Source organism: Piliocolobus tephrosceles, chromosome 1, assembly GCF_002776525.5.
Source record: "Piliocolobus tephrosceles isolate RC106 chromosome 1, ASM277652v3, whole genome shotgun sequence".
In the NCBI taxonomy this organism is placed as follows: Eukaryota; Metazoa; Chordata; class Mammalia; order Primates; family Cercopithecidae; genus Piliocolobus; species Piliocolobus tephrosceles.
The window spans coordinates 187,259,009-187,275,901 of NC_045434.1; the positions used below are offsets into that span (position 1 = coordinate 187,259,009).

At 36.4% G+C, this 16,893-nt stretch overlaps 1 protein-coding gene across 10 annotated transcripts in view; it reads right to left on the bottom strand.

Moving 5' to 3' along the window:
• ZMYM4 (zinc finger MYM-type containing 4) overlaps positions 1-16,893 on the bottom strand; it is a 157,347-nt gene that overhangs the window by 38,403 nt on the left and 102,051 nt on the right. For all 10 annotated transcript variants that reach the window (XR_002735658.1, XM_023232235.1, XM_023232240.2 and 7 more), the window contains 4 exons: positions 12,096-12,180; positions 11,589-11,844; positions 1,693-1,867; positions 1,369-1,581 (listed from right to left, as the gene is read on the bottom strand). Coding sequence is in view for 9 of the 10 variants with exons in the window: in XM_023232235.1 (XP_023088003.1) it covers positions 1,369-1,581; positions 1,693-1,867; positions 11,589-11,844; positions 12,096-12,180 (729 nt within the window). In the remaining variant the exon portion in view is untranslated. The remainder of the gene's footprint in view (positions 1-1,368; positions 1,582-1,692; positions 1,868-11,588; positions 11,845-12,095; positions 12,181-16,893) is intronic.

Consider the following 16,893-nt stretch of genomic DNA (forward strand, 5'->3'; position numbering starts at 1 on the left):
ATCCAGTTCATCCCATGCATACCTCATCAATTCACAAATATATAATTCACATCTATTTTTTCCTATTTCATAAAGATAAGAAAAATCCTTTACTGTAACAATTAATGATATAATTTTGATTTTCTGGTTTTCAATTTTAATTCTGTGAATCAGATTTCAAGAATACATATGCAACTTGAACCTTTCCTTATCAAATAAGTATATATGCAAATCTCACATGCTGGAAAGAAGGCTATACACCAAAATGACAGGATTTGTTACCTATGAGAGACACACTATATTTCTTCGTGTTTGTTTTTTAACTTTCAAAATATTGTTAAAGAATACAAATCACTTTTGAAATAAAAAAGCCATATTGGCAAAGCCTGGTGGCTCACACCTGTAATCCCAGCACAGGGATTGGGAGGCTGAGGCGGGTGGATCACTTGAGGTCAGGAGTTCGATACCAGCCTGGCCAATATAGTGAAACCTCATCTCTACTAAAATTACAAAAAAATTAGCCAGGCCTGGTGGTGGGCGCCTGTAATCCTAGCTACTTGGGAGGCTGAGGCAGGAGAATTGCTTGAACCAGGGAGGCAGAGGTTGCAGTGAGCAGAGATCACACCACTGCACTCCAGGCTGGGAGACAGAGTGAGGCTCCATCTCAAAAAAAAAAAAAAAAAAAAAAAAAAAAAAGCCATACTCTAAAAACATGTATTTCAAATGCATAAACACGTATAAACAAATGCATGAACAAAACTGCTGCTTACAGGACTCTATATGAATATTTAATGCACATTTATTCAACAAATACTATTTATGTATAAAGAATACCAGTTAAGCAAATAGTAAATTCTCTCTCTCTCTCTCTCTCTACACACACACACACACACACACACACACATCTTTTTTTTTTTTTTGAGACGGAGTTCCGCTCTTGTTGCCCAGGCTGGAGTGCAACGGCGCGATCTTGGCTCACTGCAACCTCCACCTCCTGAGTTCAAGCGATTCACCTGCCTCAGCCTCCCGAGTAGCTGGTATTACAGGGATGTGCCACCACACCTGGGTAATTTTTGTATTTTTAGTAGAGATGGGGTTTCTCCATGTTGGTCAGGCTGGTCTCGAACTCCCAATCTCGGGTGATCTGCCCGCCTCAGCCTCCCAAAGTGCTGGGATTACAGGTGTGAGCCACCAGGCCTGGCCAATACGGCTTTTTTATTTCAAAAGTGATTTGTATCCTTTAACAATATTTTGAAAGTTAAAAAAACTTTTTTAACGGCCGGCCAGTAAACCCAATATTGTAAAACAACATTTTCATAAATAATTTCAACTAAAAATACAGACTACCTGAAATGAGCAAAGACATCAAGAGTAAACATGGTCATGTACCTGCTTATATGCTGTGATACACGATGAACTACAAAACTTCTTAGACTGTCCCTCTATCTGAAGCATGTGGCATTGTCCTGACCCACTGTAACAGTAACCCCCACAGTTCTCACAACAGTTCATGGTGAGGTTGTTAGCAGAACGAAACTTAGAGAAGCAGGCATCACTGCAAAGTTTATGGACCACATTCTGGTAATTAACTTCATGTCGAATCTAGAAATTAAAAAACAGCAACACAAAAACAAGGAGCAGAGACCATCAAAAGCTGTTCTTTAAGCACGAACAATCAGACTCCTGCCCCAATCAAGGAAAATGGTAACTTACAACAGCATTCTTCTGACACATGCTGCATTTGGTTGAAATACTATTTGTATTTATAGTAACAATTGGTTTTTTTTTCAGTTCATATGTTGACAAACATGACTGACTGCAAAAATCTTTACTAGTGGTGGTATTTTCAAACTGGGCACTGATCACATCCTTTGGATTTAAAATGTCTCTAAAAATAAAAAAAAAAATAACATAAGCCATAGTGTAATTCACTTGTTTTTCCTTTCTGTGAGCTAAAATAACTAAATAAAACAGAGGCAATTATACTGTAGGGAAATAACACTGGAATTTAAGTTTAAAAACTTGAATTTTCTGAGAGACACTTAAAAATTGCTTTGATCCTTAAATTCTTTTCTATGAAGTGGAATACAGCACCTACTTCATAGAACTGTTATGAGAATAGTATGTTTCAAAGACTAAAAGGAAAACATCAAATGATTAGCATTCATTATCTCCACAGGAGGGATTATAAGAGATTTTTATTTTCTTTTCTAGAATTATCTAGATTTTCAAAATATTCTTTAAAAAATACTCTATTACACTTGTCAAAAATTAGTATCTTTTAAAAGTAAACGTATATTTTACACTACACAGTGCATATTCTAGCACAGCTATATAACATTACCATATCTAAATAATTAAATTTCTAAGCATTAGTAACAAAGGCAATGAAGATTAAAACCCTAATCACTAAGGTTCCTTACCACTCCCACCCTAATCCCACCAAACCACTCATTCTATAGTAGTTTACCAGATAGTTCAAGTGAAAACCATATTAAAAACCAATTTTTCAAACTGGTGACATTTTCTAATCAATGTTTCTCTCCTATGAGTATACATCCACATAATAGTTAATAAACTGTTTTATACTCATGCTTTTATCTTAAAGAGATTATACTAACAGGGTACTTTTAAAGAAAAGATTACAGGCATACCTTGTTTTATTGTGCTTCACAGATACTGCACTTTTTAACAAATACAAGGCTTGCAGCAACCCTGCCTTACACAAGTCTATCAGTGCCATTTTTCAACAGCATTTGCCCACTTCATGTCTCTGCATTATATTTTGGTAATTCTCCCAGTATTTCAAATGTTTTTGTTATTATTATAATGTTTTTCTGTGATCAGTGAACACTGATGTTACTATTGTAATTGTTTTGGGGAGTAACCATGAACCATGGCAATGTAAGATAGCAAACTTAATTGAAAAATGTGTGTGTTCTGACTGCTCCATTGACCAGCCACTTCTGTATGTCCCCTACTCCTCAGGCCTCCCTATTCCCTGAGGTACAACAATATTGAAGGCAGGCCAATGAATAACCTCACAATGGCCTCTAAGTGTTCAACAAAAGGAATAGTCCCACATTTCTCACTATAAATCAAAAGCTAGAAATGATTGTGCTTAGTGAGGAAGGCATGTGGAAAGCTAGACCTCTTGTGCCAAACACTTAACCACATGGTAAATGCAAAGGAAAAGTTCTTGAAAGACTAAGAAGGTTACTCCAGTGAACGACATGAATGATAAGAAAGTGCTTGGCCGGGCGTGGTGGCTCACGCCTCTAACACCAACAATCTGGGAGGCCGAGGCGGGCAGATCAACTGGGATCAGGAGTTGGAGACCAGCTTGGCCAATATGGCGAAACCACATCTCTACTAAAAAATGCAAACATTAGGCAGGGCTCAGTGGCTCATGCCTGTAATCCCAGCACTTTGGGAGGCCAAGGTGGGTGGGTCATGAGGCCAAGAGATTGAGACCATCCTGGCCAACATGGTGAAACCCCATCTCTATTAAACATACAAAAATTAACTAGGTGTGGTGGCGCTTGACTGTAGTCCCAACTACTCGGGAGGCTTAGGCAGAATTGCTTGAACCCTGGAGGCGGAGGCTGCAGTGACCCGAGATTGCACCACTGCACTCAAGCCTGGGTAACAGAGAGACACTCTGTCTCAAAACAGTAACAATGAAAAAAAGAAAGTGCAACAGTCTTACTGTTGATGTGGAGAAAAGTTACAGTGCTCTAGATAGATCAAACCAGCTACAACATTTCCTTAAGCCAAAGCCTAAGCCAAAGCCTAATCCAGAGCAAGGCCCTATGGCTCTCTTGAATTCTAGGAAGACTGAGGTAAAGAAGCTGCAGAAGTTTAGAGCTAGCAGAGGTTAGCTCATACGGTTTAACGAAAGAAGCTAGCTCTGGAACATCAAAGTACAAGGTGAAGCAGCAAGTGCTGATAGAGAAGCTGTAGCAAGTTATCAAGAATATCTAGCTAAGACAACCTATGATGGTGGCTACACTAAATAAGATTTTCAATGTAGAAGAAACAGTCTTCTATTGAAAAACTATGCCATCTAGGATTTTCCTAGTCAGAGAGAAGTCAATGCCTGGCTTCAAAGGACAGGCTGACTCTCTTGTTAGGGGCTAACGTAGCTGGTGACTTCAAGTAGAAGCCAACACTCATTTACCTTTCAAAAATCCTAGGACACTTAAAATATTCCTTTCAAAATATTACTGCTCATTGACAATACATCTAGCCACCGCAGAGTTCTGATGGAAATGTACAAGAAGTTAATGTTATTTTCATACCTGCTTACCCAGTATCTATTCTGCAGCCCGTGGATCAAGGAGTAATTTCAATTTTTGCAACTCATTATTTAAGAAATACATTTCCTAAGGCTACATACAGCTGCCATAGATAGTGATTCCTATAATGGATCTGGCCAAAGGAAATGAAAAAGCTTCTGATTCCAGATGACATTAAGAACATTCATGATTAATGAGAGGAAATCCAAATATCATCATTAATAGGAGCTTGGAAGTAGGTAACTTCAATCCTCACAGATGACTCTGAGGAGTTTGAGACTTCTGTGGAGGAAATAATTACAAATGTGGGAGAAACAGTAAGAGAACTAGAGCAGAGCCTGAAGAATTAGAACTAGAGCAGAGCCTGAATGAATTGCTGCAATCTCATGAAAAAACTTGAACAGATGAGGAGTTGCTTCCAATGGATCAGCAAGGAAAGTAATTTCTTGTCATGGAATTTACTCCTGGTGCAGATGCTGTGAACTTTGGTGAAACGACACCAAAGGATTTAAAGTATTACATAAACTTAGTTGATAAAGCAATGGTAGAGTCTGAGAATACTGATTTCAATTTGGAAAGTTCTTCTCTGGGTAAAATGCTATCAAACATTATTGCATGCCACAGAGAAACTTTTTGTGAAAGGAAGAGTCAACTGATGTGACAAACTTGTTATCTTAAGAAATTGCCACAGCCACCGAAACCTTCAGCAACCATCACCCTGAATTAATCAGCAGCCATCAACATTGAAACAAGACTGTCCACTAGTAATAAGATTACTCACTGAAGGCTCACATGATTGTTAGCACTTGTTAGCAATACAGTCTTTTTAATTTAAAAATGTACATTGGTTTTTAAAGACTTAATGCTATTGCACACTTAACAGACTACAGTATAAACACAACTTTGATATGAACTGGGAAGCCAAAAAATTAGTATCACTCACTTTATTGAGATAATTGCTTTATTGAGCTATTTCCTTTATTGAGGTGGTCTGGAACCAAACCCTGAAAATCTCGTAAGTTGGCTATACAAGTATCTCTGCTTCAGTAAAATAGTAGATATAATGGGAAATCATTAGGAACACCTAATATTGTACTATAATACATAACTCCATACCTTGCCATCTTTCATATTTAGCAGCTCTAGACTGCTTTGCTTTTTGCATTTCCTGTTATTTTCAAAATTAGGCTTTACTGTATTTCATAGAGGGGTATTTAGTGAGAAGTTACATTGAGCCAGACATTAATGAAACCGTGAGTCAAAATATGGTCCCCATATGGGCTGGGCGCAGTGGCTCACACCTGTAATCCCAGCACTTTGGGAGGAGGCGGCGGGTGGATCACTTGAGGTCAGGAATTTGAGACTAGCCTGGCCAACATGGCAAAACCCTGTCTCTACTATAAATACAAAAATTAGCCAGGCGTGGTGGCATGCGCCTGTAGTACCAGCTACTTGGGCAGCTGAGGCAAGAGAATCGCTTGAACCTGGGAGGTGGAAGTTGCAGTGAGCTCAGATTGCACCACTGCCCTCCAGCCTCGGCAATGGGGCAAGACTCTATCTCAGAAAAGAGATGTATGTACTTAAGGAGCTCAGAGTTACTGTGACAAATAGACAAATATTTTATAAAATACTGTAACAGAAGCATTCTTAAAATAGTATAGGCCAGGTGCAGTGGCTCACACCTGTAATCCCAGCACTTTGGGAGGCCGAGGCAGGCGGATCACCTGAGGTCAAGAGATCAAGACCATCCTAGCTAATACGGTGAAACCCCGTCTCTACTAAAAATACAAAAAAGTTAGCTGGGCATGGTGGTGTGTGCCTGTAGTCCCAGCTACTCAATAGGCTGAGGCAGGAGAATAGCTTCAACCTGGAAGGCAGAGGTTACAGTGAGCCAAGATCGCACCACTGCACTCCAGCATGACGACAAAGCAAGACTCCATCTCAAAAAAAAAAAAAAAAAAAAGTATAAATAATTTTTGGAGAAGACAGGAATAATGTGCCATAAAAATATAAATGAAGAAACAATTATTTCAGACTACATGTAATGTGAAAGGCAACCCAAAGGGTGGTATTTTAGCTGGACCTTAAATAGGTGTTTTCTAGAAGGTTAAGGAGATAAGAATTGACAACAGCATGGATCAAGGAAATGGAAGTATAAAATTAGGTATTTTTCACTGCTCTCACTATGCTTAGAGTCCAATGAGATTACATCTTATTGTGGTAGTGGAGAAGAAACAATCTCATTTCAGTTAGTGAAAATTCAGAAATGGTACAGTCTGCATGTTACTTCTTTGAATATCATTATACCAAGAATCTGATCTGACAGTATTAACAAAATTATCCTCCAAATTACCTCTTTTCTGCAGAATATAATTTTTTTTTTTTTTTTTTTTTTTAAAGATAGGGTCCTGCTCCATCACCTAGGCTGAAGAGCAGGAGTGTGATCATAGCTCACTGCAGCCTCAAACTCCTGGACTCAAGAAATCCTCTCGCCTCATCCTCCCAAGCAGCTGGGCTTACAGGCATGTGGCACCACAGCTGGTTAATTTTTTAACTTTTTGTAGAGATGAGGTTTCATTGTGTTGCCCAGGCTGGTCTCGAAATCCTGGGCTCATGCAATCCTCCCACGTTGGCTTCCTAAAGTGCTGGGATTACAGGGATGAGCCACTGCTCCCAGACAAGGCAGATTTTTTTAAACCAAATTATTAGGTCCCTATCATTAAGGAAACCTAAAAATTAAATGGCAACCAAAATGTTTTCAGAGTTTAAGTTAAATTCAAGAGGCTAAGAGATATGATTACCAAAAATTAAGAAAAATAAAATTTATTCTGAATAGCTAATGAGCTTCTTCTAACCTAAGTGCTACTGCTATATTTCTATTGGTCTACAACAATAGCAGTAGTTATTAGAGAGGAAATTTTTTCCATTTCTGCCTATTCAAATCAAATTGAAATCCTTCTTATGGGGAATGATTTCCAAATGAAACCTATTTGACTATATAGACTATGTAGAGAAACAATGCACATGCCAAAATTAACCAGCTAGGTGACACAAGCAAATCTTTTAGCTTCTTTGAATTTAGCTTCCTTCTATTTTTGGCACATCCAACTCATCAGTTTTACAATCAGATAAATCAGCGTATACCAAACTGTTGTAAATCATCGTGTAAATAAGAGGGGATGAAAAGGAAGGAAAGGTAGTGTTGAACAGGAGATGAAAGAGTAGTTCAGGAAGTAAAATGAAATATAAGGAAAAACAAGGTTGACAATGGTTGAAGACTAAAGCAAAAAGAAAGTTAAGTATTAGGTAAAATGAAAAGTATGAGAAAAGAAAGAAAGAAAATGAAGAAGAAAAGAAAAGGCTAAGGAGATAGGGAGTACCTGAAAGAACAGAAAGGGGTGAATGAAAAAGAGTAAGGAATTAAAAAAGGATAAAAGAATAACTGAATAAAAAGGTAGAACTGTAAAGAGTCAAGGGATGACAGGTTGAAGAAATGGAGAATTTGGATAATGGATAAACTAAACACGAGAAGAGAACATAATCTTAAAGAGCAATTGAATTACGTAAGATCAAGACATAGATAAAATGACACATAGGTAGAAATGACCTGTCTCTATATAAAGCTTAGGCAAACACCAGAGACCAGAGACCAAAGAAACTTGATACATCTAGATGAAAAGAGTAACATGTATGGACAAGAATAATACTTTTTTTAAATGAGAAAGAGGGCATATTTTAAAACTTACATGAGTTTTCCATAGCCATTTTGAAAATAACTGATAAATCTTTGAAAAAAAAAAATCTATGACTTTTTTTTAAACTTTTTTTAAGACAGAGAAGTATGACTGACATTTTAGGGGCTGGGTCACTATATCGCCCAGGTTGAGTCTCAGACTCCTGGGCTCAAGCAATCCTCCCACCTCAGTCTCCTGAGTAGGTGGGACTACAAGTGCATGCCACCATGCCCAGCCTATGGTGATGATTATAAAAGGATAAATATCGCTGAAATTTTAAAGACTGTTGATCCCTAGAGTTTAAAGGAACATGAAATTATATAAAATGATTTCATGACAAAATAAGAAACAAAAAACCCTATAAAAATTAAAATCTTCAAACTGACTTAAATCTTAGAATCCCATGATGAGTGCTGGGCACAGTGTGGTGGCTCACGCATGTAATCCCAGCACTTTGGGAGGCCGAGGCGGGTGATCATCTCAGGTCGGGAGTTTGAGACCAGCCTCACCAACATGGAGAAACCCCATCTCTACTAAAAATACAAAAAAATTAGCTGGGCGTAGTGGTGCATGCCTGTAATCCCAGCTACTTGGGAGGCTGAGGCAAGAGAATCGCTTGAACCCTGGAGGTGGAGGTTGCAGTGGGCCAACATTGTGCCATTGCACTCCAGTCTGGGCAACAAAAGCAAAACTCCATCTCAAAAAAAAAAAAAAAGAAAAAAGAATCCCATGATGAATATACTGGAATACAGAAATTAGAGACAGGATATATACCTAAGCACTCATTTTTGAAAGTATATTTTACAATTCAAGCAGTATAAAGTCTATTTTTACTAAATAATTTTACTACATAAGTTATAACTATAAAGTAGTTAAGTATAGCTTTTTTAAAAGTTAGGATCATTGGGCCAGGCGCGGTGGCTCACACCTGTAATCCCAGCACTTTGGGAGACCAAGGCAGGCGGATCACGAGGTCAGGAGACGGAGACCATCCTGGCTAACACGGTGAAACCCTGTCTCTACTAAAAATACAAAAAATTAGCAGTGTATGGTGGTGGGCGCCTGTAGGGGAGGCTGAGACAAGAGAATGGCATGAACCTGGGAGGCAGAGCTTGCAGTGAGCCGAGACTGCGCCACTGCACTCCAGGCTGGGCAACAGAGCGACGAGACTCCGTCTCAAAAAAAAAAAAAAAAGTTACGATCATTAATTCTCCCATTCAACAAATACTTATTAAGCATTTACTGTACTGGGTTTACTAAAGTAGATACACAAAGTTCCTACCCTTGTGGGGGTTTGTGTGTGTGTGTGTGCAGAGATATATATTTATTTATACTGATATAAATTATATGTATTTACTATTGTACAACATAATTTTCTTTTCTTTTTTTTTTTCTGAGATAGTGTCTCACTCTGTCGCCCAGGCTGGAGTACAGTGGTGCACTCTTGGCTCACTGCAACCTCTACCTCCCAGGGTCAAGTGATTCTTGTGCCTCAGCCATCTGAGTAGCTGGGATTACAGGCATGCGCCACCAAGCCCAGCTAATTTTTGTATTTTTACCAGAGACGGAGGTTTCACCATGTTGGCCAGGCTGGTCTTGAACTCCTGGCCTCTAGTGATCCACCTGCCTTAGCCTCCCAAAGTGCTGGGATTACAGGTGTAAGCCACCACACCCAGCCATGACATCATATTTTGAGGAACAGGCTGAGTATCCCTAATCCAGAAATCCAAAATGCTCCCAGTATCTGTAACTTTTTTAGCGCCAACATGATATTTAAAGGAAATGCTCATTGGAGCATTTCAAATTTCAGATTTTCAGATTAGAAATGCTCTATCAGTTAGTAGATATAATGCAAATATCCCAAAACCTTTTTAAAAATCCGAAATCTGAAACACCTCTGGTCCCAAGCATTTCAGGTAAGAGACACTCAACCTGTGTGTGTATGTGTATCTGTGTGTCTGTGTGTGTATACACACACACTGCGATCCCTAAATCTAGCTAATTAATATTTGCATTCCCTCAGTTACTGTTTTTGTGGTGAGAACATTTTATATCCATTCTCACCATTTTTCAAGAATACAATTATCATTAACTATAGTCACCATATTGTACAACAGACCTTCAATTCTTTATAACTAAAAAATTTCATATCCTTCAACCAAAATTCCCTGGCACCTTCCCCAACTACTTCCTCATGGTTTATGTTCTAATGAAACAAATTTAAAAAATAATAATCAAAATCTATCACTCAAAATAGCCCTGGGATAATTATTATTCTAACAATGACAACATAACTCAAAGATATATTTTTTTAAATTCCCTTTTATAAATTCCTTCACAAAAGGCATTGAAAGTCACAAAAGCACCAATCTTAATCAAATTTCATTTTTGAACAAAAATTGATATAAAATATCTTAATCTACACTTTAATCAATATACATGGGTTCTAAATGGCTTTTAGCCACACGTGAACAGTAAATAAGCACTCAGGAGATAAAAATTGATAGCACAGAAGCTATTCAAAAGAATGTGTAATTAACTTAAAAGATAGTCCCAAAACCAAAAGATGCAGAAGTTTCTATTGTTCTTTTAAATAGTGGCAATTTTACAATAAAAATAGAAATTCCAAAGAAAACTGAAGTCCAATCTACATTTGCATACATAAGTTACAATATATATTTAAGCTGCCACAAATATAACCAAAATTTGCTCTTTCAGTCATTTCAAAAAAATGAAGCATAAACGATGTGCATATAACTAACTTCCAGAAAAACTTCTAACCACATTTAAATTTCTTTTAAACATCTCTTAACTGAACTAGAAGGAGGAGTATCTTTTTTTCCTCTCCAGGCAGACAAAGTGCAGCATCTGTGTGAGGAACTATAAACACTACTGCCTAAAGTAATAAATGAATCATGGTTTGAGTAGCCTGATTTAGAGTGTTTCAGAACAAGAGCATTATTCCTCTTTTTCTGACTTAAACTGTTTCTAACAATCACAAAATTAGTCAAAGTTATTTTGTATTCCTCAAATATATCAGGATGACCTTATTACAGTCATAAGGTCATACCCCTTTTTGTTATTAAACACTCCAACGGACACAATGAGGTAGTTCAGAGATATTGAGAAAATAAAAATATATACACTGGAAGCCATTTAAGGTTAAGAAGAAAAGTATTAAATAAATTCAAATTACATAACAGGAAATATAACTTTAAATATTTGTTGGATTTAAATATCTATTGCCTATAGTTATAAGATAAAATACTGCTGTAATACAATATCCCTAAATGTGCACTTTCTGTTATATTGGGCACTTCAACTAAGAAGGATGGGAGAGCTGGTTTCAAAAACAATACATAAAAGTAACATTATTGAAAGCTAAAAAACAAGTTGAGCACCTAGCACCTGGAAGACTGAAAAGCAACAACTGAAAGCAGACAGAAAATAATGTATTTCTCAAAAAAAAAAAAAAAAAAAGTAAATGTGGAATATCAAACGTAATACATGGGCTAAGAACAAAGTATGCTGAGAGAAAGGAAAGAAACAAAAAAGATAATTTAGAATTCTGCTATACTTTGAGCAACTTGAACAAGTTTTCTTGGTGAGAGGAGGCGGTGGGCGGGCAGGTGGAACTGTATATCCAGTGAGGCACAGTGTGGAGCAGAATAGCTGAGTAGACCCTTTCCTCTGATAAGCAGTTTGCCCCTTCTGGAGGATTTTTTTACAACCAGAACAGGAAACTCGAACAGCTGTGGCTGGAACTGAAGGAAGCATTTTATTCATGCCAGATGACGCCAGTGAGGGCTGAAAGCCAGTAGTCAACTGTGGAGCTTAAAAAAAAAAAAAAAAAAAAAAAAAAATTGAAAGAAAAAAATGTTTTACTTTTTACCATGAATTTTAAGTAGACATTCTTTCTCTTCTAGAGCTAGTCTTGAAACCCAATAGTAATTATGCAATATACAATTTAAAGGCATCCTAAGTAGGCAGAGAGAGCTGCCTAGTTTATTAATACAAGCAGAATTTCTTCTCAATCATATTGGTCAGAATATACACAATCCATTTATTCAGGTCTGTTTCTTACCAAGAGGGCTGCCACTGACTGAAAACACAGCACTAATTTTCAGTTCCCCCTCTTGAGTTTTTTGCTGTTGGCCATGACTATACTCCTTTAAAGAAGAAAAAAATAAATAAATACATAGAGAAAAGAAGAAATACCTAAAGACATCCAGACATTCAAGACATTTTACTACCACTATAAAGAGGTGGAAAATGTTTAAAACATTAATAAGAAATAATAAAATACAAAACAGCAAGCAAACTATAATTAAATATGGGTATAATATGTATATGCTAGGAGTGTAAGAGGGAAAAAATGAAAGTAGTCTGTGACACTACTAAGTATTTATAAATTATTTTTGAAAAATCTTCTTTAATTTTATTAAAGTATTATAAGTTACTGTTTATTATAAAAGTAATACACAATCACTATAGAAAATTTAGATAAATAAAAATAAGAAAAAAAATCTAATCATATTTTAATCATCCCAAAACAACCACTGTTATTCTTTGGGTATATTTCTTTCCAGTCTTTTCCCCACCTCAATACAGAGGTTTTATTTCTTAATAAGTTGTAATTATACTAAATATACCACTCTTATAAACTGATTTTTTGCTCATTTGAATCATTTGAACTTTTGTATATTAGTATGTTACTCCAAAATAACTTATAATGGCTAAATATACCAGTGTTTCCAAAACTGAAGTCCAAGAATCCCTGAGGTCTATGTAGTTTGAAAATTCTAAAAGAATGCTGTTTAAATTTTGTTTTTATTTCAATGATTTTTATGTGCACATACACATATTTTAAGTCATCGGTAACCACCATATAACTGAGTTCTACTACAACTTTTCAGTGCTGTTTGCTTTTTACAATTACAGGATTGCATTCTAAAATCATTACATAATAGATTTAACTTTTATTTTAATATATTGTTTATCATATTGAAACATGCAAAAACTCTGCAAGACCACTTATTCTTGGAATTCTGGAGTATCTCAGATATATTTCCTTTTTTGTGGTGGGGAGGTGTCGGCACATTACTCAAGTTTGAGACATACAAATATATATTATTTAAGAAACGTAACACATTACACAGAGATGTGACTAGGATGAGGTGAGTGAGGCACATGCCTCAGGTACAAAATTAAGGGGGCACCAAAAACCTCAGTAATCAAGATAATATTTTAACACAGTATTTTCAAAAATCAAATTTATGCAAGGTCCATGATGAGCAAAATATCAAAATTTTAAAGAAATACCAAATCAATATTACTGATTTTTTTCCTTCTGCCTCAGGCTCCAATGGCCCCACATGGCACTGAGATTATATAACCACAATACAATGTTGGTCCATTTAATGTTTCCGCATATTCAGTACAATGAGCAATGCCACGATGAATATCTTTGTGAATATTCATACTCCCGTATTTAGGATTATCTCCCAAGAAAAGAATTCCTAAAGTGGAACTACTAGGTAAACAGGTACATAGTAAAGGTTCTTGATACATAATGACAGATTGTTTTCCTCCCCAAAAAATGTTCTTAATTATATTTACTCCAGTAATTTATGAAAAAACATCATTTAAAAGTATTTTCCCACTTTGTTTCAATTTGCAGCTATTTTTAAATGTTCATTTACAAAAAGTACATTATAATGGAACAGTATTAACTCTCAGTTGCATTTGTTATCAACATTTCCTCAATGTGTATTTTGAGTTAAAATTTTATATATTTATTTCCATTTTTATGTCAAAAATATCTGACAGTGTTTACCTTTGTGATTTCTTCTATCTCTTACAAAGTTTTATTTCCACATTAAAAGAATAAGAAAATAGTTTCATTTTTATAATAATACAGTCCTTTAATCCAGGGGTCAGCATACTTTATCTGTAAGGGGCCAGATAGCAAATACTTTTGACTTTGCAAGCCATATGGTCTCTGTCCCAACTACTCAACTCTCCTCTGATGGAGTAAAAGCACCCAGATAATATGTAAATGAATGAATGTGGCAATGTTCAAATAAAACTTTATTTATAAAAGCAGTGGGTGGAAAAACAAAAACAATGCGGGGGAGGGCTGGATTTGGCCCACCACTAATAATTTGCCAACCCCTGCTTTATTCCATTTGGAATTTACTCATTTTGATGTATAATGAACTTTTTTTTTTCTTTTTTTCTTTTTTTTGAGACAGAGTTTCGCTCTGTTACCTAGGCTAGCTCAACCTCGGCTCACTGCAACCTCTCCTCCCGGGTTCAAGTGATTCTCCTGCCTCAGCCTCACAAGTAGCTGAGATTACAGGCACCTGCCACCACGCCCAGCTAATTTTTGTATTTTTAGTAGAGACGGAGTTTCACCATGTTGGCCAGGCTGGTCTTGAACTCCTGACCTCAAGTGATCTACCCACCTCAGTCTCCCAAAGTGCTGGGATTACAGGCGTAAGCCACCATGCCCACCCCTTTTTCTTTCTCTAAACAGTGAATTCCTTTCATTTGCCATTGATAAATATATCAAATTCTTAAAAAAATAATGTCTGTTTTTGGGCTATCTCTTCTATATCATTTTCAGTCTGACTAATCTTATCACATCATGCTGTCCTAATGAAACTAACTGTAGAATGTTTATGGCCAGGTGTGGTGGCTCACACCTGTAATCCCAGCACCCTGGGAGGCCGAGGTCAGCAGATCACCTGAGGTTAGGAGTCTGAGACCAGCCTGGCCAACATGGTGAAACCCTATTTCTACTAAAATTACAGAAATTAGCGGGACATGGCGCATGCTTGTAATCCCAGTTACTCAGGAGGCTGAGGCAGGAGAATCACTTGAACCCAGGGCTGGGGTAGGGCAGAGGTTGCAGCGAGCCCATATTGCACCATTGCACTCCAGCCTGGGCAACAAGAGTGAAACTCCGTCTTTTTTAAAAAAACAAAAACAGAAAAAGAAAAGAAAGAAATTAATTGTATGATGTTCATCCATTTAACAATGTCTGCTGCTCTCAACCTCTCCACCCATTTTTTAGAATATATGTGTAATAAGTGTGTGTATGTGCATGCCTATTATTCTTCTACAAAACTTCATAACCTAACTTGATATTTTCATCAGAATTGCATCAAATCTGAATCTCAATTTTTTTTTTGAGATGGAGTTTCACTATCGTCCCACAAGCTGGGGTGCAATGTGTGATCTTAGCTCACTGCAGCCTCCACCTCCCAGGCTCGAGTGAGGCTCCTGCCTCAGCCTCCTGAGTAGCTGTGATTACAGGCGTGCACCACCACGCCCGGCTAATTTTTGTATTTTTTAGTAGAGACAGGGTTTCATCATGTTGGCCAGGCTGGTCTTGAACTCCTGACCTCAAGTGATTCACCTCCCTTGGCCTCCCAAATTGTTAGGATTACAGGCGTGAGCCACCACACCTGGCCTTAAATCTTAATTTAAAAATAACTGACATCTTCATATTTCTTACATTTAAAAAGATGGTTTCTTCATTATTTCAAGTTGTACTTGATGTAAGTACTGGTTGCTGCTGGGAATAGTGTATCTTTTTCATTATATCATCTAACTAGGAAGTTTATAGAAATATTGGTATAATTCAACTACGTACTCCACTAAATTTTCATTAATTCTATTAATTCTTTCATAAATATTCTTAATAGCAAGTGATAATTTTATTTCCCTTTTTCCATTATTTTTTCTTCTAATTTCTTTAACATGGATTGGAGTAAAAATCCAACAAGAGTTAAATAATAACGATGACATCCGCAACTTGTATGCTTTTAGTAATATTAACAGGAAGTTTGCATCATTTTACTTGAACTTCAATAACTGTTACTGATCTGAAGTAGTAGTTCCTTATCATGATCAAGAAAAAAATCTACTGTAAGAAATGGTTGAATTACATGAGATGTCTTTTGGCATCTAATAAAGTGACTATTGCAGATACTCCTATTTGACCTGCTGATGAAATATATGTATTAAAAGATTTTCTAACATCAACTAGTCATGACATTCCTTCATTATATACTGTATTAAAGAAAATTTCCTTAAATATTTTTATTTTAATCTCAGAAAACTCCAGAAACAACCAATAATTATTGGCATACATTAACGGTCTCCAGTCAGCTCTCTTAGTCTCTGTGATGGCTATTGCAAACTTCTGCTGGATTCCTTTAGCCTTGAGTACATATTATTTATGTAATATAGTAAAATAGTATACATCTTAAGTACTGTCTGTATGGTCCACAATGCCTTCAAAGCACAATCATGTTTGGTTTATGTTTGTATCCTCCCATGATCACTAATTTCACAAGTATTTGATAAATCAATGACTAGCAAATAACTAATAAATATTTTCTGAGAAGTAAACATCTAATTGGTAACCCAAAAGCTTTCAGAAGCAGAAAAACACATGTCAAAACAAAACAAAACAAATCCTATACCAATACCTTTACCTTCTTAGTTTACTACAAATGAAGACCAATACTAATATCCCATGAAAGTATTTTAGAAATGAGTTTCTATTGCCAAATTAACTCAACATGGCTAAAACAAAGCCCCAACATTTGAATTATCACATTTTCTTCCCAAAACTGTATGAATCACTATTATGACAATTAGCTCATTTGCTTTCCCATTTTAAGAGTTCTTTCAATGAGAGACTACACATTAGCTCTCCCTCTATCATTATGAGCAAGAATAAAAAGAAATCATGATTTTAATGTAGTATTTACTGAATGTACAGATTTTAGAACCTATAGAAAAGGGAAATGAGGAAAATGAGGTCTCTGGCTCTGTTTAAAGTATCGATTTTGAAACCTTCTCTAGGT